The sequence below is a fragment of the Malassezia sympodialis genome, genomic scaffold (genome assembly GCF_000349305.1).
Source record: "Malassezia sympodialis ATCC 42132 genomic scaffold, msy_sf_12, whole genome shotgun sequence".
Lineage (NCBI taxonomy): Eukaryota > Fungi > Basidiomycota > Malasseziomycetes > Malasseziales > Malasseziaceae > Malassezia > Malassezia sympodialis.
In genome coordinates, this window is record NW_017387810.1 from 1 (window position 1) to 23,740 (window position 23,740).

The window sequence follows — 23,740 nt, forward strand, 5'->3', positions numbered from 1 at the left end:
AGCCACGCGGCGAGGGGCGCCAGCGCCGCGCGCGTCCACGCGGCCGCCTCGACGCGCCGCACGACGGCGACCTGGCACGCGAGCACGAGGAGCTGCGCCGGCGCGCTGTGCAGCCACGCCTCGAGCGCCTCGCGCGTCACCTCGCCGGGGAGCGCGTCGAGCACGTGGGGCAGGCGCGCCGCGAGCGTGCGCGGCACCGCCGCCTCGAGCGCCTGCAGCCACTCGTGCACCGGCGCGCCGTCGCGCACGTCGATGGGCGCGTCGAGGTCGAGCAGCTCGCCGGCGGTCGTCTCGATGCGCACGATGCGCCGCCCGTCCACATGCACCTGCGCGAGGCCGGCCCACATCTGCACGAGGTGGGCGCGCACCTGGCGCACGTCGCTGCCGAGGCCGAGCATCTCGAGCAGGTCGTCGTCGCCGACAAAGTAGAAGCGGGGGAAGCGCGCGCGCTCCTTCTCCAGGTACTCGCCGAGCGCCGTCTGCAGGCGGTGCAGCAGCTCGGCGAGGCGCTCGAGCGTCGGCCGCACGCCGGGCAGGTGGACCACGTCGAGCACGTGCGGCGCCTTGGCCGCCTTCTTGAGCAGCGCGAGGAACTCGCTGCTGATGCTCTGGAAGCGCGCGGCCTCGACGGGCAGCAGGTGCGCGAGGTCGGCGCGCGCGCCGAGCACGCCGTGCAGGTACACCCACTGCCGCTGCACGTTCGCCCACAGCTCGAACGTCGTCTGGATCCGCGCGACGCGCTCCTCCCAGAGCCGCGCCTCCTCCTCGAACACGCGGTAGTGCGCGCTCGCGGCCATCGCGCGCAGCCCGCCCGCGTGCTCGGCGGCGAGCGCGCGGAGCGCATCAAAGCCCTTCAGCAGGAGGCACTCGTGGCGGTAGTCGACCCACTCGAGCACGTACGCGCTCCACGCCTCGCGCACCTGCTGCAGGTACACGTCCAGCGCGTACTCGCCCTGCGCCGCGGCGACCGCCGCGGCGATCACGCCGTGGTGCGCGTGCCAGTCGAGCGCCCACACGTCGCCGAGCGTGTGCTGGCTCGCGATGTACCGCGGCGCATGCAGCTGCGCATGCAGCGCGCGCCAGTGCCGCGGCTGGAACGCGTCGGAGCGCAGATCGCCGAGCAGGCCCATGTGCTGCAGGAGGAACTGCAGCTCGCCGTGCACCGCCTCGTACGCGGCGTACGTGCGCATGCGGCTCGGCAGCGCGCGGCACGCGCGCACGAGCGCCTCGAGTCGCTGCCGCACCGCGCGCACCTGCACGGCACTCCACGGCGTCGCCTTCAGCTCGTCGACGCCCGCCCAGATCGTCGCGAGCGCGCCCCACACGCCGCGCAGGCTCGCGAGCTCGTCGGCCATGCGCGGCAGCGCCGCCGCCTGCTCGAGCGCCTCCAGCCCAAACGCCTCGCGCGCCTCGCCGAGGCGCTGCACATCCGCCTGCAGCGCCGCGTGCCGCGCCGCGTACGCATCGAGCACGCGCAGCGCCTCGTCGATCGGCACCGCGCCCGAGACCGGCCGCGCCTGCGCCCACGCAGCGAGCAGCTCGTCCGTCTGGGCCGCCACCGCGCGCGTCTCGCCCGCGAGGCGCCGCTGCAGCGCCTCGCGCTGCGCGTCCATCGCGCTCTGCTTGTGCGCGAGAAGCTCACGCAGCGCCGACAGCTCGCCCTGCAGCTGCTCGGCGTGCAGCCAGTCGGGCGGCAGCCGCACGCGCTGCGCGAGCAGCGCCGCCTGCGCCGCCGCGAACGCGTCCACGTCCGGCGCCCACGCGCGCACCGCCTGCGTCAGCGACGCGACGCGCGTCACCAGCGCCACCACATGCGCCGTCGAGGTATGCACCGCACTCAGCGGCTCCAGCGCCGTGCGCCCCGCGCGCATCGACGCCGCGTGCGCGCGCGCCGACGCGCCGAGGCGCCGCACACACTGCGCATGCACCGCGGCCTCCCACGCGTCCCACCGCGCGGCGAGACGCGCCTGCGCAGGCGCCGCGTCCATGTGCACGAGACGCAGCGTGCGCCGCGGCGGCGCGTCCAGGAACGCCCGCACCGCGCGCAGCTGCGCCAGCCACGGCAGCCACGCCCGCGCATCGTCCACGCCCTCGACCGCCGCGTCCGGCTCCACGTCCCACAGCACCTGTAGCTCGCGCCACTGCGCCGCATGCGCCGCCGCCTCGCCCAGCGCCGCCTGGATCCGCCGGAGCGGCGCCTGCAGCACGGCCGGCGGGACCCGCGCCTGCAGGTCCGCGTGCGTAGGCACCGCGCGCGCGCGCCACTCGGCCGCGCGCGCAGACACGTGCAGACGCGGCGGCGCGCACACGGTAGCGATGCAGGCGCCCAGCGCGGCGAACCAGTGCGCCTGCGCCGCCTCGAGCGGCGGCTCGAGATGCAGCGCCTGCGCGCGCAGCACGACCTGCACGACCGGCACGTCCGCGCCCGGCGCATCGAGCTGCGCGGCCAGCGCCCCGAGCGCCTCTTCCAGCCGGCGCAGCAGCACCTGGTCGACGCGCGCGCGCAGCGCGCGCACCCACCGGGGCGCGTTCACGAGGCCCGCGAGCGGGAGCGCGTCGATGCTCTGCTGCAGCGCCTGCAGCGGCGCGCGGACGGCCTCGGGCGTGTACGCACACGTCTGCAGCGCCGCGCACTGCTGCTCGACACGCCGCTCGAGCTCGTGGACGTGCGCGGCCTGCGCAGCGAGGTGCTGCACGGCGCGCACGAGCGCGTCGACCGGCTCGGCCTGCGCGCCATCCACGAAACGCTCCCAGCGACACGCCGCGACCTGCTGCACACCGGCGTGCACGTGCAGCAGCGCGCGCGCCAGCAGCGGCGCGGTGAACGGGTGCGCGGCCACGTCGGCACGCACCTTGTCGAACGTGTGCAGCGCGCCGTCGAGCGCGAGCGCGTACGGCGCCATGCGCCGCACATCATGCGCCGTGCTCGCGAGCGCCTGGGGAATCGTCAGGCCCAGCATCGTGAGCGCGTGCGCCTCGTCGGCGAGCGCAAACGCATGCGCTTCAAAGCTCGCACGCAGCTGCGGCGCGCCATCGGGCAGGCGCACGATGCGCAGCACGCCCCCCTGCGGCAGCACGGCGCGGCGGCCCATCTCGTGCGTCCACGCCTGCACGAGCGGCCGCGCGTCGAGCTGCTGCAGGAACGCCTCGCTCTCGGCCCACAGGCGCTGGCCCTCCACATGGTCCACCCACGCCGGGCCCAGCGCGGCTTCGACGCGCTGGCGGTACACGCGCAGCTGGCGCTCCATCTCGCCGAGCCACACGACTGCGCCGACAATGTCGGGCTGGTGCCGCAGCTGCGCGGCGATGTGCGCGTCAGAGTCGCGGTAGCCCGCCTGGAACCGCACCCGGAGGGCCTCGAGATCCGCGCGCACCGACTGCAGGAGCACCGTCTGGTACTCCTGCACGGCGGCCCGCACGCGGGGACGCACGAAGAGGCGGTTGTACTGCGCGAGAATGCGGAGGCGCTCGCGTGCGGTGCGCGCGCGCGCGAGCCCCTGCTGCAGGCGCTCGATGAGGCGGCTCTCGACCTGCGCGACGCGCTCGTTGTACTGCGCCTCGGCGGCGCCCAGGGCCGCCTGCCCCTGCTCGCTCACGTCCAGCACGTCGATGTGCTGGAAACTGTCGAACGCGCTGCGGATCGCGTGCGCGGCCTCGCCGCTCGCGGCCTCGCCGACGTGCGCCATGTCCACGAGCTCCTCGTGTGCGCGCCGCAGGCGCTGCAGGTACGCGAGGCGCGTGCGCAGCGCCGTGTACGGCGCACTGGCCTTGATGGGCATCAGCCGGTCCGCGCGCTTGCGCATCAGGTCGCGCGCCACATACACGAGCTCCTTCGTCAGCTCGTCCCACGCGTCCATCAGCTGCTCGGCGGCGGCCGTCTGCGCCGCAAACGCCGCAGAGTCCAGACGCATCAGGGCGGTGCCGCGCAGGAGGCGCAGGAGCGTCTCGCGCGCATCGCGGCCCGCGGCGTCCACGAGCGAGAGGGCGCGGCGGACGGGGTACGTGCTCACGCGCAGCTTCTTGGCGAGCAGCACAAGCACGCCGTCCTGCGCGTCGCGCAGGGCCTCCAGCGTCGACGCGGTCAGGAGCGCGTCGAGCGGCAGGTCCCTCAGCAGCACATGGTAGCCGCGCACTTTTTCGAGGCAGTCCTTCAGGCCCGTGTCCGCCAGGAAGGACACGGTCGCATGGAAGCGCTTCGCGTGCTTGAGCACGTCCAGCGTGAGCGCGACGCTCGGCGCATGCAGCTGCTGCTCCAGCGCCTCGAGCGCGCCCTCCAGCGCGACCCAGAAGCGCAGCTCCTGCAGCGCGGTGCCCGCGGCCGGGTCGCGGTCCAGCTTCGTCACCGTCTGCACCGCGCGCACCCAGCCGTTCATGTCCGCGTGCAGCTGGTTGATGAAGGCGTCGTCCTCGAGCAGCGAGGGTGGCTGAATCGCGTCGAGCCCCGCCGCCCCGTCGTGCGCCGCCGCCTCGATCGCCGGGTGCACGCGGAGCACGACCTGCGGGATCTCCACGTCCTGCTGCACCTGCCGCAGGCTCGCTTCCAGCTCCGCGAGCTTGCGGCGCACGAGCGGCCCTCCGGCCTTGCCGTCGTCGTCTCGGTCGTCGGCGCGCCCCTCGGCGTACGCATCGAGCCACGGCGCCACGACGCTGTGCACCACCGTCTCGAGCGCCTCGTACGGCGTCTCGAGCAGGACGGTATCGTCGTCGCTGCGGCGCGCAAAGTGCGCGCCTTGCAGCGACACGACACGCAGCTGCGCCGGCAGCGGCGCCTGCAGATCGAGAACGGCCTGCCGCTTGACGAGCGCAAGGGCAGACGCACGCACGGGCGTCCACGTCGGCTGGCGCGCAAGGGCGAGCGCGGTCGGCGCCTCGCCTGCGCCGGCCGCGGACGCCACCTCGTCGACAAAGAGGCACGGCACGCCGGCCTCGTGCGCCAGCGCGGCGGTGGCGTCTTGCGCGGCCGGGCTGTCTAGGCATGCGCGGACCGTGTCCTGCGACACCGGCAGGACGACCGGGAGAAGCGTCTCCAGGTACGCGCACAGCGCGCCGGTCCCTGCCTCGGACGCCATGCGGAGCGCCGGAACGTACGCGCGGCGCGACGCCGAGGATGATCACGTGCATAGACCGACTACGGATAGCGCAGGCTGTTCTGCAGCCGCCGCTTGCGCTCCTCGAGCTCCTGGCGCTGCTGGTCGAGCGCGGCGCGCATCTGGCGGTGGCGCGCATACAGCTCTTCTTCGCTCTGCTTGAGCTTGGCCTCCTTCTCTGCGACCTTGCGCTGGAACACAGCCTTCATATCGCTCTCCATCTTGGCGAGCTTCGCCTCGTGCACGGCCCGTGCCTCGGCCTGCTTCGCCGACGGGTTCGTGTCGCTGAACACCGAGTTGTCCTGCGTCACGCCGAGCGCCTGCAGCCGGCGCGTGCGGAAGAGCTCGTAGCGCTCCTCGGTCAGCTCACGCAGGTCCTCCATGTTCGAGCGGATGAGCATCTGGCGCAGCTTGACAAAGTCGCAGTGCTCCTCGTTGTCCACCTCGACCGTGCCCCAGGGGTACGCGCGGCCGCGCACGACGCGGCCATCGGCCGTCTTGACCAAGTCGTTCGAGCCGACGATCGCGAACGGCAGGCGGCTCTGGATCTCCTGCGCCTCCGCGACCAGCTCCTCGTCATCGCCAGGGTGCATCGGCAGGCGCACAATGTCGATGCCGTGGAACTCGAGGTCGCGCAGGATGCGCTGCTTGAACTGCAGCAGCTCGCTCTCCGCGACCGTGTCCGACTTGGCGATGATCGGGATCACGCTCACGAGCTTGTGCAGGCGCGACAGGAACTCGAGGTCAATCGGGCGCAGCGCGTGGCCCGTCGGCTGGATAAAGTACAGCAGCGCATGCACGCGGTTGTCCACAATCTTGGAGCGCGCCACGCGGTTCTCCTGCTCCAGGTACGCCTCGAAGCGCGCCTCGATCGTCTGCAGAATCGGGTCCCACGCATTCTCGTTGTTCACAAAGTCGCCAAACCCTGGCGTGTCGATGAGGTTCAGGCGCAGGCGCACGTCGTTCTCCTCGATGTCGGCGCTGATCGTCTCAATGCCGACCGTCTGCGCCGACTCGCGACCGAAGTCCCGCTCCTCGCCGCTCGGCACCAGGTTGGTGTTGAAGAGCGTGTTGATCAGCGTCGACTTGCCCAGGCCCGTCTCACCTGCCCGTCAGTCTAAACAACCTACCGACGACCATCGCCGTGAACGAAAAGCCCCGGCGCACCGCAAGACGGTGCACCTGGTTCGGCAGATTCGCGAACCCGACATAGTTCGTGAGCTTCTTGCGCGGAATCACCGGCGCCGCCGTAGGAGGCACAGTCGATGCCATCGTGGAAGCAACGGACCGCCCTGGGCGCCGGCGCCGCGCCTCGACGCGTTTATCACGTGATCCACACGTGCGAGCGTCGCTGCTGCCGCCGCCGCGGCCTTGCGCCGCTCTGCCAGGATGAAGCTCACGGCGGAGCTGCTCGCGCAGTGCGACTCGAGCCTCAATCCCCTCAAAGACCGGGAATTGGACCTGCGGGGCCTCAAGATTCCCGAGATTGAGAACCTCGGTGCCTCGCGCGACCAGAACGACCTGATCGACCTGACTGACAACGATATCCGCTTCCTCGGCAACTTTCCGCGCATGACGCGCCTCACGCACCTGATCCTCTCGAACAACCTCGTGTCGCGCATTGAGCCTCTGCTGCACAAGCAGCTGCCCTTCCTCGAGACGCTCGTGCTGACCAACAACCAGGTGGCCGACTACCGGCAGCTCGTGTCGCTGCGGCGCCTGCGGCGCCTCCGCTACCTGAGCCTCATGGGCAACCCCATCGCGCGCGAGAAGCACTACCGCGCCTTTCTTGTGTGGCGCCTCCCCGACCTGCGCGTCCTCGACTACCGCCGCATTACCGAGCGCGAGCGCGCCGTTGCGCGGCAGCTCATGGAGTCCGACGACGGCCGGCCATCTGCGCTCGCGCGCGAGCTGTCCGGCACGGCGCAGGCGGCGCGGGCAGCGGCGAGCGCGCCGGACGAGCGGCCGGCCAGCACACCCGGCCGGCGCATGACGCCGCAGGAGCGTGCGGCCCTGGCCGAGGCGATCGAAAAGAGCGAGAGCATGGAAGAGATCCGCAAGCTCGAGGAGCAGCTAAAACTGGGCTACCTGCCCGGCACGTCGAGCCATCCGTAATACCCTGTAGTTGTACCTCGCCCGCCGGCGGCGGCGGCGATCCACGTGACGCACACTCGTGTCGCGAGCGCGGCGCGACACGTTGCTCCGCGGCAGCATGCGAGAGGACGCCCCTTCCACCGGCGACTGGAGTGCGGAGGCCTGCTGCACGGTGGCACGGGAGCTCACGTCGTCGCTCGATCTCGGTGAGCACCGCGAGGCGATCGTCGATACGATCGTCTGGATCCACTTTGGCGCCGCGGAGCTGGGCCACCGCGTGCGCGCCTGGACCGAGCGGCAGTACCACCCGTCCCCGCAGCATCTTCTGGCCATGCTCGCGTCGTTCCGCGACATTGTGCGCGAGCAGCGCGAGCAGCTGGAGGACCAGCAGCGCTTCCGCCTCGTCGGCCTGGACAAGCTGCACGAGACCGTGGAGCAGGTGGCAAAGCTGCAGGTGTCGCTCTCGAGCAAGCAGGAGCGCCTGCACCGCGCGAACGAGGAAGCCAACGACCGGCTGCAGCGCATGGTCGAGCAGCAGCAGGCCGCCGAGCAGAAGCGCGAGTCGTCGCTCGCCTTCCAGGCGGAGCTCCAGGCACAGGAGGCGGCCGTCGCACAGCAGCGCGATGCCGTGCTGCAGGAGCTCGCCGAGGCCGAGCCGGCCGTGCTCGACGCCCAGGCCGCCGTGAGCAACATCAAGAAGCAGCACCTCAGCGAGGTGCGCTCCATGACGAACCCGCCCGCGCCCGTCAAGCTTGCGATGGAGTCGGTGTGCATGCTGCTGGGCCACCACATCGACGGCTGGAAGAGCGTACAGAGCCTGATCCGCCGCGACGACTTTATTGCCAGTGTGGTGCACCTCGACACGGCTGCGGCGGTGCCGCGCGCGCTGCGCGAGCGCCTGCGGCGCGAGTACCTGCAGCGCCCCGAGTACAACTACGAGACGATCCACCGCGCAAGCACGGCGTGCGGCCCCCTCGCGCGCTGGGTCCTTGCGCAGGTGCACTATGCAGACATTCTCGACCGCGTCGCGCCGCTGCGTGGCCAGGTCGACTCGCTCGAGGCGCACGCCGCCCAGACCAAGGCGCAGGCCGCCGAAGCGGAGGCCACGCTCGCCGCGCTGGAGGACAGCATCGCCACGTACAAGCGCGAGTACGCGGCGCTGATCAGCGAGACGCAGTCGCTGACGCATGAGATGGAGCTGGTACAGGCGCGCGTCGCCCGCAGCGTGCGGCTTTTGGACGGCCTGAGTGCCGAGCGCACGCGCTGGGAGCGTGGCCGCGAGGCGTTCGAGGCGCAGGTACGCACCGTCTCGGGCGACGCACTGCTGTGCGCCGCCATGATCGCGTACGCCGGCTTCTTCGACCAGGCCTGCCGCGAGACCCTGTGGCGCGCGTGGCGGGCGCGCCTCGACGAGCGCGGCGTGCCGGTGCGCACCCCGCTCTCGCTCGCCGACTCGCTCGCGACCGCGGACGAGCGCGCCGCGTGGCACGACATGGGCCTGCCGCCCGACCTGCTCAGCACGGAAAACGCGATTATGCTGCAGCGCTGCACGCGCGTCCCGCTGCTCATTGACCCGTCGGGCCGCTCGACCGCGTTTGTGCAGGCACTGTACGCGGACGCCCAGCCGGCCGTCTCGTCGTTCCTCGATGGCAGCTTTGTGCAGCTGCTCGAGCGGGCGCTGCGCTTCGGCACGCCGCTGATCCTCACGGACGCGGAGCACTGGGACCCGGTGATCCTACCCGTCCTCCACGGCGAGCGCCGCCGCACGGGCGGGCGCACCCTGGTGCGTGTGGGCACCGTGGACGTCGACTGGGCCCCGACGTTCCGCCTCGTGCTGGCGACGCGGCACGCCGGCCTCGTGCTTCCGGCGTCGGTGTTTGCGCGCGTGCAAGTGATCAACTTCACGATGACCCCCAAGAGCTTGCAGGCGCAGGTCCTCGCGCAGGTGCTGCAGGCTGAGCGCCCCGACGTGGCGGCCCAGCGCCGCGACTTGCAGGCGCTGCAGAGCGAGTACGAGCGGCGCCTGTGGCGCCTCGAGCAGTCGCTCCTTGCCGCGCTGAACGAGGCGCAGGGCCGGCTCTTGGACGACGAGCGCGTCGTTGGCACGCTCGAGACGCTCAAGAGCGAGGCGGACGACGTCACGAGCAAGATGCAGTCCGCCGCCTCGCTCATGCAGTCCGTCGAGGCGGGTCTGCAGGCGTATGCGCCGCTCGCCGAGGCGTTCAGCGCGCTGTACTTCTTGCTCGAGCGGCTCCGCGAGCTACACCCGTTCTATGCGTTCCACATGCCCTTTTATCAGCGCGTGCTCACCGACGTGCTTGCCATGCCGCGCGATGCCGCGTCGGGCGAGGCGCGGCAGGCGCAGCTGTACCATACATTTTTCATGGCCCTGTATGAGCGCACGGCGCCGTCGCTGCTGCATGCGGACCGCCTCGTATGGGCCCTCGCGCTGACGCAGATCTACTGCCGCACCGGACCTCGCGCGGGGGCGCTGGACGGCGCCGACGCCGCGGCGCTCCTCGCCGGCGCCGAGACGCCGACCGTCTTGCGCCTCGAGCACGCGCGGCGTACGGACCCCGCGGCCTGGGACGCCTGGTGCGCGCAGGCAGCGCCCGAGTCGGCACAGGCGCCGCTGCCACTACCGCCGCTTGCCCAGGCGACGGACGATGCGCTGCGCCAGGCGCTGGCCGTGCGCCAATGGCGCCCGGACCGCCTAGAGACGGCGCTGGCGCGGGTCGTGCATGAGGTCATGGACACGCCGCTGCTGGACCGCCCGCTCCAGGCCCTGCGCGACATGGCGCGCCAGACGCCCAGTGCGACGCCGCTCGCCCTGTGCAGCGTGGCCGGGTACGACGCGTCCATGCGCGTGGAGTCGTGTGCGGCCGCCGTCGGCGTCGCGTGCGCGCAAGTCGCGCTGGGCGCGCCCGAGGCGCTCGCGCAGGCCGACGCGGCTCTCGCGTCCGCGGCGCGCGGGGGCACGTGGGTGCTCATCAAGAACGGGCACCTGGCGCCGGCGTGGCTCGCGACGCTGGCGACGCGTCTCGGCGCGCTCGCGCCGCATGAGCCGTGTCGCGTATGGATCACGTGTGAGCTCAGTCCCTCGGTGCCGACCGCGTTTGTGCATGCGGCGCAGGTCGTGATGCACGAGCCGCCTGCCGGCTTCAAGGCCGCGCTGCTCGATGCGCTCGACGTGCTCGAGGAGCGCCAGGCGCCGCCTGGCGTGCCGGAGCGTGAGCGCCTCTACTTTCTCGTGGCCGTGCTGCATGCGGTGGTGTTGGAGCGTGTGCGCCACACGCCCATCGGCTGGTCGCATGCGTACGAGTTTTACGATACGGACCTCGACGCGGCCTATGGCCTCGTGGACGTGTGCGTCGCCGAGGCGGCCGGCGCGCGCGCGCACCTCAGTCCCGAGGAGGTCCCGTGGGCATCGCTGCGCATGCTCCTCGCGCAGGCCGTGTACGGAGGCAAGATGGACAGTGCCGCGGACCGCGCGATGCTCGACGCGCTCCTCGCGCATCTATTCACGCCCGCAGCGTTTGAGGACGACTTTGTCGTGGCGCCGCATGCGACGCAGCCGTGCATCGCGCCCGACGGCGTGCACCGCCGCGACCTGGTCGCATGGGCGCAGCAGCTCCCCGAGCCGCAGCCGGTGCACTGGCTCCTCCTCGCGCCGGCGGCCCAGCAGGCCACGGCCGCGCACCGCGCGCAGTCCGTGCTGCAGCGCCTTCTGCAGCTCCAGCAGTCAGAGCGGCGGGAAGAGGCACTCTCCGTCGAGGCGCTGCACGTGCCGGCCGCTGCCGAGCCACACGCGCCGCCCGCTGTGTGGATCGACGAGCTGCTCGCGCTCGTGCCGGCGGACGGCCCGCCGACGCGGGAGCTGCACGACGCCTCGCCGCTCGACCGTTTCTGGGCGCGTGAGCAGGCGACGGCGCACGCGGTGCTTGCACGCGTACGCGCGGACCTGACGCAGGTGGGTGATCTGCTAGCGCAGCGTGCGCCGCGCACGAACGAGCTCGTGGCACTGCACGATGTGCTAGCGCACGATCGCGTGCCGCCTGCCTGGCAGCAGCACGCTGTGCCACGCGGCGCGACGCTGCGCGCCTGGCTGACCGACTTGCGCGACTGCGCCGAGCATGCGTGCCAGGCCAGCGAGCCGATTGTGCTGGGCCGCCTCTGGGCCGCGCCCGCCTTTCTCACCGCGACGCGGCAGTGCATCGCGCGGCGCACGGGCGCGAGCCTCGAGCAGCTGCATCTCCACCTGACGCTGGGCGCCGCGCCTGCGCCGCCTGGGGCGTGGCGCCTGGGCGCGCTGTGGCTCGATGGCGCGGCGCTCGAGCCCGCGCTGACGTGGAACGACGGCGCGCCGACCTTGGTGCCCGAGAGCAGCTGGACGTGGACGACCGAGGCGCCCGCCGACGATGCTCAGCACATGCGCGTGCCTGTATTTCTGGACCGCGAGCGGCAGGTGCCGCTCCTACACGCGTCGGTGCCGCTGGCCCCGGGCGTATCGGCGGCGCTCGCGACGCTGCGCGCGGTGGCCATCCGCGTTACGTAGGCCCGTCGCTGATACCCTCCCAGACCACATGTACGCCGCGTGCCTCCCACAGCCGCGTTGCATGCGCGCAGGCGATGCGCCAACTCGTATCGCGCCCGTTTTTCGGCACGGCGCACCATCGCACATGCTCGAGGTGGGGCCATGTCGGCGCGCGCGCGACGATCGGCGCGCACGCCACATGCGAGGTCACTGTGAGCGTGCGTGCCTGGGCCCACAGACGGAACTGGAGGCATGTCGGCAGCCGCGCCCAGGTGTGGGGGTGGACGAGCCACTGCAAGCGCACGTCCTTGGGCCGTGCCGCGTGCTCGAGGCGCCCGACCTGACTCTCGCACAGGCGCCACGCCGTGCTGGCATCGACCGACAGCGTCTCGAGATGCGGGACCGCGAGGAACACCTGCTCGAGGGCAAGTGGGCTTGCGGCGCCGCACGACGATAAGTGCAGAGACCGGATGTGGGTGCCGAGATGCGGCGCATCCACCACGAGCGTGCGGCGAAATAGATGCAGCATCCCGGCGTTGGAGATGTACACGTCGCGGTATGCGGCAGCCTGTAGTGCGTGCAACGTTGCCCTCGAGAGGCACAGCACGCGCCCCAAGCTATCGTGGGGCGCGAGCCGCATCGGCGACGGCCGTGCGACCTGCAGGAGCACACGCCACTGGAGCTCGAGGGGGAGGGTATGAAGTGCTACCGTCCATGACGGTGCCGTCGCAGGCATCGCGCAGCGCGCATACCATACCCGGCGCGCTAGCGCGCCCAGCAGCACGCTGAGCAGCGCCGCGCCTACGCACTGCGCCAGCAACCCCACGGCCATGCGCGTCGGATGGGGTAGTGGAGGTGGTGGGTTCCTATTACACGTGATACAGATACAACCGGGCCTGGGCCCTAGGACGAGCCGGCGTCGGCGGCTGGCGGCGCATCGTGGCTGGCCGGTCTCGACGCCTGTTGTGCGGGCGCTTCCGCTGTGGCGGGCGCCTCCGCTGTGGCGGGCGCCTCGGCGTCCTTGCCCAGCGCGTCTGCGCGATCCGCCTCTCGTTTGGCCTTTTCGGCCAATTCCTGATCGCGCTTCTTGATCTCCTCTGTCGTGAGGAAGCGGCCACCCGGCCCGCGCGGGCGGCGCATCGCGTGCTTGTGACGTGACTCGTGAAGGTACGGCTTCTTGGTCTCTTCGTCCAGCGCGAGCAGACCAGAGAGCCATTCTTCACTAATGTGGGCGGGGCTGCCCGTCTTCTCTTCTTCCCGTTGCTTGATCGCCATGACAAACATCTGGCGGCGTTTTTCCTCCATGCGCGCGCGAGCCATGCGCCGCTTCAGGATGCGCTGGTACTGCTTCGCATTGACGTACAGCGGCTCTTCGTCGGAGTTGGGCGCGTGCGAGCGCAGCGGCGGCAGGCCCTTCGGCACAGCGTCCATCGGATGCGCCTGGGCGGACGGGAGTCCAGGCATATCGAGACGCAGCCCATGAGGCGGCGGCGCCAGACCCGAGCGGTAGTAGGCTGCAGGGTCGGCCATGGGAAATGAGTGCTGCCGCGGCGGCCCACCCTCGTGGCCCAGGAACCAGGACGTCAGATCGCCCGACGGCGCACCCGAGTCAGGCGTGTCTGGCATGAGCTCGCCGAGGCCATCGCCATGCGCGCTGCCTTCCATATCGCGGCGCGGTGGCATCCCGCGTCCCATCATGGACGCGCGGCCCATGGGACCTGAGGCGGCACGGAAGCGCGCCTGTGCATCCTCAAACGGAACCGGGCTTGTTCGTCGCCGCTTCGGCAGAGGGCGCGCGCCGCGCGCATTGTCGTCCATCATCATAGCGCGGCCTGCGGCATCTGCGGGGCGGTACATGTTCGCCGAGAAGCTGCGCCCACTGCCGGGCATCGGTGGCAGGCCCGTGCCGAGGGACGATGCATAGCCGTTGCCGCCCTGCTGGAGAACGTCTGCTTCATCCTGCGCGGCTTCGTGGGCACCGCCTGCCGGCGACTGCCGTGAGGGGACAGCCCATCCCGACATGTTCGGTGTGCCGCGCATCGGGAGGCCGCCAGCACCGAGGGATGCACTGGCTTGTCCGTATGAGCCCACGTCCGGCACATCGAGTGGAACTGTGAACGAGTTGGGGGCTTGCTGAATGTAAAAGGCGTCCAGAGCTGGGGCTGCACCTGCATTCATATCGTTGCTATCATTACCGACATGTGGCGCAGAATGATTCAGATAGGGCACCAAATGGTTATTCGAGTATTCACTGCCTTGTGGGCGCTGCGAAGGCGAGCCGGACGGCTGCGGGGGACCGCCATAGAAAGCAGCGTGCGGGTTCTGCATGGTAAGAGGGCCAGACATACCTGAGCATAGTACATCGCGTTCGACTCGCCCTGACGACCGAGGCCTGACCCAAGGATGGGCCCTAGGTGGAATCCTGACCCCAAGCTGGCGTTGGAACCGACCGGAGCACCACTTGGCCCTTCTGACATGCTGCCTACCATGTGTCAATCTAGGCTAGACGATTCAACCAAGCAACGACCGCAGCGACCGTGGATCGTGGAAACTATCCAATCCGAGTTTCCCGCGCATGCGACAGCGCATCGGCCCACCCACGTCCTCAGCTGCGGTATTCTTACTAATCATGACAAATCTACGAGTGCGCAGCATTGTACTTCTGCACGACACTGGCGTGAGACGCGTCGACGTACCCTGAAATCTGGCGGAACAGCCACAGGCGCGTGCTCTGCTCGGTGATCGTGAGCAGGGGGCCCAGCACGCCACCGCGAAGCACGAGGGAGATCCCGTCGTTTTCGAGTCTGTGGTTAGATAGCTTGACGTACGAGATCGTACTAAGGTCCGACCAGAGGACTTCCCATAGCACCTTGAGGCCCATCATGCGGATGTAGAGGATCCGCGACTCGGTGAGCATGATCGCAATGTCGCCCTGCTGGGTATTCGTGTTCACATGCGCCACATATTCATCGTGGACCAGGCGCCCCTGGTCCACGCTCTGCAGCCACATTTGGCCAAGCGCCTCGCGCTCCGAGAAGGGGCGGATGATGTGGTCCGACGCAATATACCGCGGCAGCCGCACGCGGTCGATATGGTTCTGCTCAAACACGAGCGTGGTGTTGCGCAGGCCCTCGGTGATACTGCTCGCCATGTCAAAGAAGCCAGCCGCCGGCTTGGTCACAGCACCAATGAGACCTCGGCCCATACCCTGCACAAAGCCAGCAGCCCCATTTTCCTCAGCGCCCTCCAGCGGACGCAGCGCCAAGCCTTCGATGCCGCTCGCAACACTCGTGAAGAGCGAGTTGGCACCGACCGTGATGCCATAGATCGCGTGCTTCGGCTTGTTCCTGAAGTGCGTCATGCGCCAACGAGTCTGGAATTCGCGGTCCATAGTCACTGCCGCAAATCCCTTGCTAATCGAGCCGGTGAGCTTCGACACACTGTCCGTAACACCAAACACGGTCTTCTTCACAAAGTTACTCGCACCACGCGCGATACCAAAGCCCAACTCGCGGTTGCCATGCATGACAAGACCATAGTAGGGCTCGTAGAAGATGTCCGCCACACCCGAACTGACGTTGTTGAACAGGCCGACGGGGTTGCCCAAAAAGTTGGCCGAGCCTAGGATGCGGTGCACTTGGAACAAAAAGTCCTGGCCGTAGTGGTATGCCATGCGGTTGAGCAACACCGTCTTGGACAATCGCACGTTCTCAATCACAAGCGCATTGAGGCGCACAGGCGCCTCATTCACGTTGCCCAGCACCATGGTAAGCATTGTGAAGAGGTACGAGAAGAGCGTGCGTGAGTTTTCTGCATCGTCCAGGCCCTCGTGCGAAGTCGACATAAACGACAGGTTCAGCGCCACGGGCTGCAAGTGCAAAATCTCAATGTAGATCTGGTCGGTGGCCACAGACTGCACGGGTGGCTCAAGCAGCTCGTGCTCGTGCTCGATGTACATACCCGCTTCGTACTGCCTCTCGGACATTCGACTGCTCGACTTGAAAAAGTCGTACACGGCATACAAAAAGTCTTCGTCCAACTCGGCCGTCAGCTCCTGCAGCAGCACCGAGGCATACTTAATGTGGCGCACACCGTGTGTGTCGTCCTTGCTGCGAATGACGGAGGCCTGCAGTGTCGGATGGATGTCGAGCTCCTTGCCGTCTTTCGGCACCACCGTCGGATACAGCACGATCGGGAAGATGCTGCCCACCGTCTGATTGTCGATCTGGATCCACTTGCAGATCACATTCACCGCGGTCGTGACCTGCGACTCGCTGTAGCTTAGCTCCAAGCCGCGGAACGTCATGTACGCAATCTCACGCACTCGGCTGGAGATGAGGGAAACGCCCACACCAGCGAGCTCGACGCGGAACGAAAACAGGATCGATGTATCCACGTTGACCGCTTCAAAGCCCAACTCGCGCGTCGACGACGGCAGTGCATCCTGCGTGGGCTTGAAGTTGCTCTTCGACTCAGAGTAGTCTGAGATGACGATCGTTTGCACGTCATTGTCCGCACGCACATCAAGGGACACCACGCCAGCCGGCGCGTCGCCGCGCGCGGCAAACCGGAACGGCAGCAGCGAGCCAATTTCCAGTATGTTGATGACATGCTCGCTGCCATTGATCTCCAGACGGATGTACTTGTCTGTATCGGCGGGGAAGTCCCACGCATACTTCATCTTGCTGCGGGGCTGCAACACATACCGCTTGGCCTCCATGTCGCGCGCGCTGCGCTGCGACGCGTTTAGGCTCGATGTCTGTGTGAATGTGACACGCTGCTTCGTCTCGTTGCGCAGCACAAACGGCCAGCGACCTTCTGCGTTGAGGATGCGGATAAAGATCGTCGGGCCACTCACTTGCACATCCACGAGACACAGACTTTGGGGTCGGCCCTTGTGCTCGATGCGCAAAAAGACAACACCGACGTTGTCGATACTGAACGGCGCCGTCCAGTTCTGGCTGTCGTCGCAAGCCAGCACAGCCTTCTTTGCGGACGCCACATGCAGCCAAAGCAACGGCTGACTCTCGCCTGGCCCAATACGGACCGGCTCGCTGCCTGAGGCCTCGGCAATCCGAATGCCCACCGGTAGGGTATTGTGCACCAGGTACCGCGGCGTGAGCTTGACGACCTTGCTCAGCTTGAACTTGGCCAGACCGTCCTGCACGTCGAGACCGAGCTGCAGCTCACGGTCGCCCTGCGCCGACGGAATGGCGACACCCACTTCGGACCCAATGACATCAAACGACAGCGGCTTGGACCAGCTGGAGTCGCCCACACGCAGGACGAACCGGTTGTTGCGTTCCCGCACGCGGCTCAACAAAAATGGCGGACTGTGTTCGGGCGCCTCAACGGGTGGCGCGTCGGCTTCCTGTCCAGCCACCATCTTGGAGTGGCCCGCCCAGGGGCGTGATTTGATCGTCACAGGCAAATGACTCAGGTTGAGGAAGATGTACGGCGCGTAGATCTGCACTTTAAATGCACCGCCCGAGTCGGGGTACGTGTGGTAGTGTAGGCGCAGCTCCAGCTTCAAGTTCGACTTGTCAGCGAGTGGCAGCACATGCTCGACCTGGAAGTCATCGGGGTTGTCCGAAGCAATAATCGCAAACTCACTGGGCGAGTAGACTGAGTCTTGAAGTTCAATACTCAGCAGGAGCAGGTGTTGCAGCGCCACGACATGCACGGGTGAGACAGCGCCACGTCGGAGGAAGCTGGACCAGTTCAAGTTGAGGTTCTTGTCAAAGAGGCGGTAGTGCACATCATACGGCAGCAAATTCTCAATCTCCACCGGCGCGCGCACTGCGAGCGTCAGTCGGGGATAGTTGCGGCTCGACGCATGCTGTGCGTCATGGATCGCAAACGCCTGGAACTGGAAGGGCGCCTCGCTCTCGTCATGCGAGTCACACGTGAATGTATTCGACGCATTCGCCATGAGGTCCTGCCAGCCCACCGTCTCGCGCGACCATGTATAGCCGAGCCCCGGATCAGGGCGCACCTTGAGGCGCTTGTCGTAGGCAGCACAAATCGGCAGCGACGAGCTTGTACCGGGTTCGATTCGCAGTATGGTGTCTCCCACCTGCCCGTGGGCCTCGACCAAACCAACCTCGAAGGGGATCAGTGCCCGGTTATCCACTCGGAACGTTGATTGGAACGTGATATGCTTGACATTGTTCACCAACTTGACTTCACACAGCAACCGGTGGCTTACCTTGTCCAACTTCGGACGCAGGGTCATAACATACTCCCCTTCCCGCTCCACGGCGATGTGCCGCACACGGTCCCAAGGCATACCTTCCATATGCACCGAAAGACGGTTGTAGCCCGGTTCGGAAACATTCTCACGGATCGAACGCCAATCACTAAAAGACCAAGGCATGTCCCGGCCATTCTCGAGGGTCTGAGGCGCATTACGTCCGGCACTCGGTATGGAGGACTCAGACCAGAGGCTGATCGGATATCCAGTGCGGTTGCGAATGAGGAACGGTGCGAGGTGCCGCGCATCCTCCCGCAGACGATTGTCCTCGTCCAGGTACGACAGCATTGTCGTGGTCGTCTCGACCATGAGCGCCGCCACATTCACTTCGAGGCAATGGGGCGATGACACTGTAAAGGTGCTGCTAGGTGGTGTCAGTATACGTTCATAGCGCAGATTCAGCTTGTATGGCTCAATGAAAGGCTCCCAGTACGAGGTGGACAGGTTAAAGTTGTTCAGGCGCAGCTGCAGCTCCATGTGCATGCGCACATCAGCTGACCAGTCCGTGACCGTCACCTTGAATGGGTCCACGTTCAGATCAAGGAGCGGCAGTGTATGCACCTCGCTGATCAACATCACTTGTACGCCTTCACACTGGATCCGCAGCTCCTCACGCGTGAAGAGCACCTGCCCATTGTCCTCAGCAGGCTGCGTCACCTTGTTCAGCACCGACGGGGAGACAAGCGCCTTTGAGTTAGCAGCCTCCTTGGGTTCCTCGCCCTTGTCGTCGCCCGACTCGTTACTCAAAGCAATTGCATTAGACACCACAGCAGTGATAAGTTCCACGTCTGAGCGCATGAGCCGCACAAACACTCGCTCCACATCCACCTCCATGCTCGTAATCTTGCCTGTCGACGTCATCTTCGAGTCCATCGATAGGGAAACGTCGAGGTTGCTCAAGAGCCGCTGACGCTCATTGGGCGCATTCATGCGCCAGACAAAAATACCGAGCTGTGTCATGGTCAATGCCAGCACAGTCTGCTGTGAAAGCACCACCTGTCGCATGAGTAGCACAATGGCTTGTGAGTCAGAGCGCTCGGGCGAGGAGAGGAGCAAGATGCGCGGCTCGATTACATTCACGCGGAAAGAGAAGCTCGACTCGGCAGAGTACGGCGCCGTAGCGTCCGCGCCGCGCTGGGCCTCCGTCTGGGCCGCAATTTCGGGAGCGCTGTCCTCTTCCGCTACCTCGGAATCGCGCGGCATACCGGCATTGACAAAGTGGATCAGTGCAAATAGAGGATCCAACGAGAAAATCAGCTTGGGACTGTCGACCGTAACCACCATCAAGGCGTGGCTCTCCGGGTCGGGTGTTCGTGTATAGTTCAATATGAATTGGCGGCCATTGTGCTCCATCTTGGGAACCAAATCGCGGAAATACGTGTCGCGGGAGCGACGCGTGTCTGTAGCCGAGAACGACTTAATATCGACTTCGAGCTCAAGACCAGACCTGGGGTCCTGGTGGTGCTTCAGCTGCACGTCATCCATTATGAACCGGAAAAGGCTTGCTTGCTCCAATGAAGCCTTGTTGGTGGCCGAGTCGTCATAGAGGTTTAAACTGATTTGCGCCAGTGAAAATTGACCCTCGATGTGGTGGGGCGCGACAGGTGACACCTCGGTCTTTGCTAGCGTCTCAGGCGGATGCACCTTCTCCAATTCGGGCGACGGGTCCGTTGCTGGGATGACCGTGCTGCAGCTGCGGAGGACGCGCATAAGCAAACAGTATTGCTGCTGCGTCAGTGTCATGCTAACGTTTGACATGGATGCGGAGAAGCGCGTTGAACGCAGCGACTCTTGGCCGTCGCTCGAAGGGGGTAATTGCTCGACCATCTTGAGCTCAACGTCCACATTGTCGAGCATACTCAGCTCATGCAGCTGTCCTTTACTTTCAATGGCCGATTCGAGATGGATCTGACGCAGACCTGCCTGAAGCGTAGACTCGAGCTTTCCCGCGTGGTTTGAAAAGTGGTTATGCGCATAAAGCTCACCGAGATGTCCCGTCATACGATTGCGACTGCTCATGTCGTGTGGAATGACAACGATCGGACTTCGAACAAGCACGTCGTACTTGGTTTGACCCTGCCTGGACTGTAGTTGCGAGGCTTGTGCAGACGCAGCGTTCTTTGCCACGTCATACACCGCCTTGAGCTTCGCAAACTTGGCAAAGTACTCAACCATGTCCGCGAACGGCTCTGCCATGTACACCAACTTAAGCGTGTTGCACCGTAACCAGATTGACGTGTCGTAGCCGGGATATTGCTCGTCACGCGCATCGAACGTCTCCATAGCAAAGTCGACAAGCTCGTCGCCTTCAATCGACAGCAGATTGGCCAAGGACGGGTCAATGCGCTGCCGCGGCTTCTCATCTCTGAGCGATAGCGAACCGATTCGCGCGGCAATTCGCATCGAGTTCTCACGAAGGAGCAAAGCAATATCAGCCGTCGAGAGCTCCAGCGAGCTTAGCAGCTCCCCATCATCGTTTAGACGCAACAAAATGGACGAGAGTTTAATCTTGATGCGCATCTTCGATGCCTTGCTAACCGCTTCTCCCTCGGGTTGAGTCACCGGTTTCTCCGGTACCGGCTCGGATTCAGCGCCGGCCGAGGTGAATGTCTGCAAGATCCAGTCATATACTGTTAGAACACTCTCCCTTGTGACCATCAAATTGATTGTCGATAGATTCACCGTGATTGAATCCTCAATGCCCTCAAACTTGTCGTGGAACTCGGGGGAGTTGGGGGACACCATGAGATATTGCACGAACACAAGGTCATGAGCTTCCTCATGCGAAACATTCTCATGCTTCTCCGTTTCAAGGCAACGAGATGTGATCATGTGCCGGAACGTCGGGTCTTGCTTGACCATGCAATCAACAAGGTCCAAGGATCCAAGACGCACATCAACCTGTAGCTTATTCTTGAATACATAAACACCCAAACGGAACTGCTGGAACACGGCTTCTGCCAGCAGCTGATCATCCTCGTTGGTCTGCGATTTGCTCACCGTTCCAGACACTTGCTCCACAAGCATTTCAAATTCAAAAATCTTTTGTTGCTCCGACAAAGCCTCTGGTGCCTGGACTTGCGGATCCTCAAATCGCTCTTCGTCATCCTCGCTATCCAAATCGTCCGCCAATAGATCCGGCTCCTCAAGCTCATCATAGTCGATCAGACGCGGCCGCCGATCGTGCTTCGGATGCGATGGTGCGTCCGGACCCGCAGCTTCTTCCCTGCTGATCGTAGGAATCGCGCTTAGGATCAACTGAAGAAGAAGTCGGTACTTCTTGTCTGAAAAGTGAATGTGCAGGAGCGGCAGTGTGCCAGTGAGCTTGCATTTGGTCAAATTTGGCGCACGAGGAAGAATCGAACTGTGCAACGTGAAAGAGAGATTGATTCGCTCAAGAAGATGCATACCTTGCACCTCAGGAGCAGAAATGCTCTTCATACACGCCTCGTATCCTTGACCCAGCACCAGTTGCACTGCCTCTAGCTTGATAAAGTAGCGATCATACATTAGCTCTTCCAGCTGATGATAGTCCTCTTCCGTATACTGACGGAAATGCTTCGCACGGATCACCTCCATGGTTTCAGGCTCAGCTAGCAGAGACCGCACAGCTAAATGACCTGCATCGAGCACCAACATATGGCAGTCTCGTGTCGTTAGGACTTCAGGGAGAATCCAAATCGGCGACTGCACATCCAGAGACACATCAATCGTTTTGTGGTTCTCAAGCGCGTTCTCAAGGCCAGCACGTGTCTCGCGCCGGATGCCTTCAAGTGTTGAGCTTGCCACATCCATCAGAGCTCCAATGACTTCGAGCTCCGTCTCTGGCGGCTGGAAGAAATGAACGATTGACTCCACGTATGAGGCATGATACACAATTTCCATGGACTGCATGCGCAGCTGCAGTGCATTATCTGCACGACCATCAAGTGGATGGTGTTCGAACTGGAGGAAGAACAGCGGAACCAGCTCATCAGACTCGTCACGGCCTTTGACACGCACAATATCACGGAATTGCGTTGCATCCGAAAGCTGTTCTTCCACATGCATGTCATCCAGCGTAACCGACAAGTCAAAGTTGTCCATCCGTGAGTTCATTTGGCCCTGTAGCTCATCAAAGACAAGTGATACAATGTTCTTCCCTGAGTTGTGATCCTGTAGGTGAAGGAAACCTGTCTTGAGTTTTGCTGTAACGTGCACAGACACAGCCTCGGGCGGCAGATCGTCGAGAGTCGGCAGGTTCGACGCACCAGTTTCTTCATCCCACTCAATGGCGTCGTACAACTCTTTGCGCTGCTCTGTATTCAGCGACGTATCACCCTTGGCCTGATTGGAACCACTGCTGCCCCAGATCCAACCGAGCCATCCACCTGATGGTGCTGGAGTCTCCTGCGTCTCCTGCTCCTGGTCCTCAGCTGCCTTCAGCTTGTTACGACGCAAATCACGCCTCGCCATTGAACGATAGAAGCGAATATCGCGGTATTCCAGCCGGCGCTCCAAGTCGCGCAGTGCCTCATCCCTGGAATTGCTGCCTGATTCATTCGCAGGCAGGGGCGGCTTGCCACCATTGGCCTTGAAAAGCTCAATGTACTTAAGACGCATATCGCGCCGCTCCTTCATAAAGGCCCACGTCCACACGCGACGGCGTTGGTGCACCTCATTAAGGATGGCCTGTGCCGCAAAGCGCAGCAGGGCTCTGGGGCGATTTTCCGCGAGTTGTGCCTCGGTGGGGCGGAAACGCTGGTATTGGGCTTGACGTCCATAGAAACTAAACAGGTTCGCCACACTCAGGCCATCACGGTATTGCTGGTCATTTAGTGTGAAACCGATTTGATCTAGGACAAGCTGTGCATCCAACTTAGGAAGCTCTTTCGTAGCTTGATGCCGCATGATGAGCTTGCCAACGCCACTCACAGGCTCCATGATGTATTGGTGCGATGGGATATCGTCCTTGGTAGGGATCAGTTCATTGAGCTTTGATTGCAGCTCTTCAGGCGAAGAGCAAGTTAAAAACTCGGCGTCCGTATTCCAGTAAATCGAAAGGGAGTCTAGGCGCGCTAATTTGTGAATACCTAACGAGGAGTTGTGCACAAAAGTGGGCTCCCAATTCTCATCTGTCGACACTGCTGAGAGCTCAGCTAGTGTGATACCCATAGTGAATGGGTGTAGAGGATCGGACAAACAGTCTTCATACCGAATATGGACATTGCGCACCGTCACTTGCACGTTGTCGACAATGCGCGTCACGAGCGAGCTGATGAACGACTCCGTCTTCTCAGAGTCTTCTTTAGTATCAGCCATTCCGGCAGATAGTAGCTCAGCCTGTGCAAGCTTCTGCTGCTTGACTGCTTGACAGCGCTCGTCCTCCTGCTCTTCGTCAACAGCCACAGAGGCGTCCCGGGGCATAGCAAGTAAAGACACGTTTTCCACAAGCACGCGCACTGGCTTTCCCTTCAGGTTTGACCAGGGAATCGATAATGTGAGTTGTCCCAGGTACCCTTCCTTTACATCAATGGGCAGACGTAGCTTATCGAGGGCCGAGCGCTTCAAGCGCAAGTTCCTGAGCTTCACATCACCACTCCATATCCCCACATTGAGCTGATTAGTATTGAGGCCATCCACATATGCCGCCAAAAAGCGATTGAGGATCGTGGCCAGCACACCCTCCAACATGACGGAGTCGTGCTAGGGCTGAGCTGGGTGGCAATGAAAGCCTGGTCCACTCAGCCGAGCGCGGACCAGCAGCGAGATTTATTGGAACCAGATTTGTGA

The 23,740-nt window shown here is 64.9% G+C and overlaps 5 protein-coding genes and 1 pseudogene across 6 annotated transcripts; 2 read left to right on the forward strand and 4 right to left on the reverse strand.

Moving 5' to 3' along the window:
* Nucleotides 1-38: 38 nt before the first annotated feature.
* On the reverse strand, nt 39-5,069 carry MSY001_2600 (annotated as a pseudogene). The gene has a single exon. A coding segment is annotated over exon 1 (5,031 nt).
* A 59-nt stretch (nt 5,070-5,128) lies between these two features.
* MSY001_2601 (uncharacterized protein) lies at nt 5,129-6,359 on the reverse strand (the record flags this gene model as incomplete). Its single annotated transcript, XM_018884461.1, has 2 exons — nt 5,129-6,192; nt 6,218-6,359. The coding sequence occupies 2 exons, from the start codon at nt 6,357-6,359 to the stop codon at nt 5,129-5,131; spliced, it is 1,206 nt and encodes a 401-aa protein (XP_018741118.1).
* Nucleotides 6,360-6,476: 117 nt separating this feature from the next.
* MSY001_2602 (uncharacterized protein) lies at nt 6,477-7,202 on the forward strand (the record flags this gene model as incomplete). Its single annotated transcript, XM_018884462.1, has 1 exon — nt 6,477-7,202. One exon carries the CDS (start codon nt 6,477-6,479, stop codon nt 7,200-7,202), a length of 726 nt encoding a protein of 241 aa, XP_018741119.1.
* A 97-nt stretch (nt 7,203-7,299) lies between these two features.
* Nucleotides 7,300-11,736, forward strand: MSY001_2603 (uncharacterized protein; the record flags this gene model as incomplete). Its single annotated transcript, XM_018884463.1, has 1 exon — nt 7,300-11,736. The coding sequence occupies one exon, from the start codon at nt 7,300-7,302 to the stop codon at nt 11,734-11,736; it is 4,437 nt and encodes a 1,478-aa protein (XP_018741120.1).
* An 882-nt stretch (nt 11,737-12,618) lies between these two features.
* On the reverse strand, nt 12,619-14,078 carry MSY001_2604 (uncharacterized protein; the record flags this gene model as incomplete). The annotated part of the gene is made up of 2 exons (XM_018884464.1): nt 12,619-14,037; nt 14,064-14,078. 2 exons carry the CDS (start codon nt 14,076-14,078, stop codon nt 12,619-12,621), a joined length of 1,434 nt encoding a protein of 477 aa, XP_018741121.1.
* A 275-nt stretch (nt 14,079-14,353) lies between these two features.
* On the reverse strand, nt 14,354-23,641 carry MSY001_2605 (uncharacterized protein; the record flags this gene model as incomplete). The annotated part of the gene is made up of 1 exon (XM_018884466.1): nt 14,354-23,641. One exon carries the CDS (start codon nt 23,639-23,641, stop codon nt 14,354-14,356), a length of 9,288 nt encoding a protein of 3,095 aa, XP_018741122.1.
* Between the last annotated feature and the right edge of the window lie 99 nt (nt 23,642-23,740).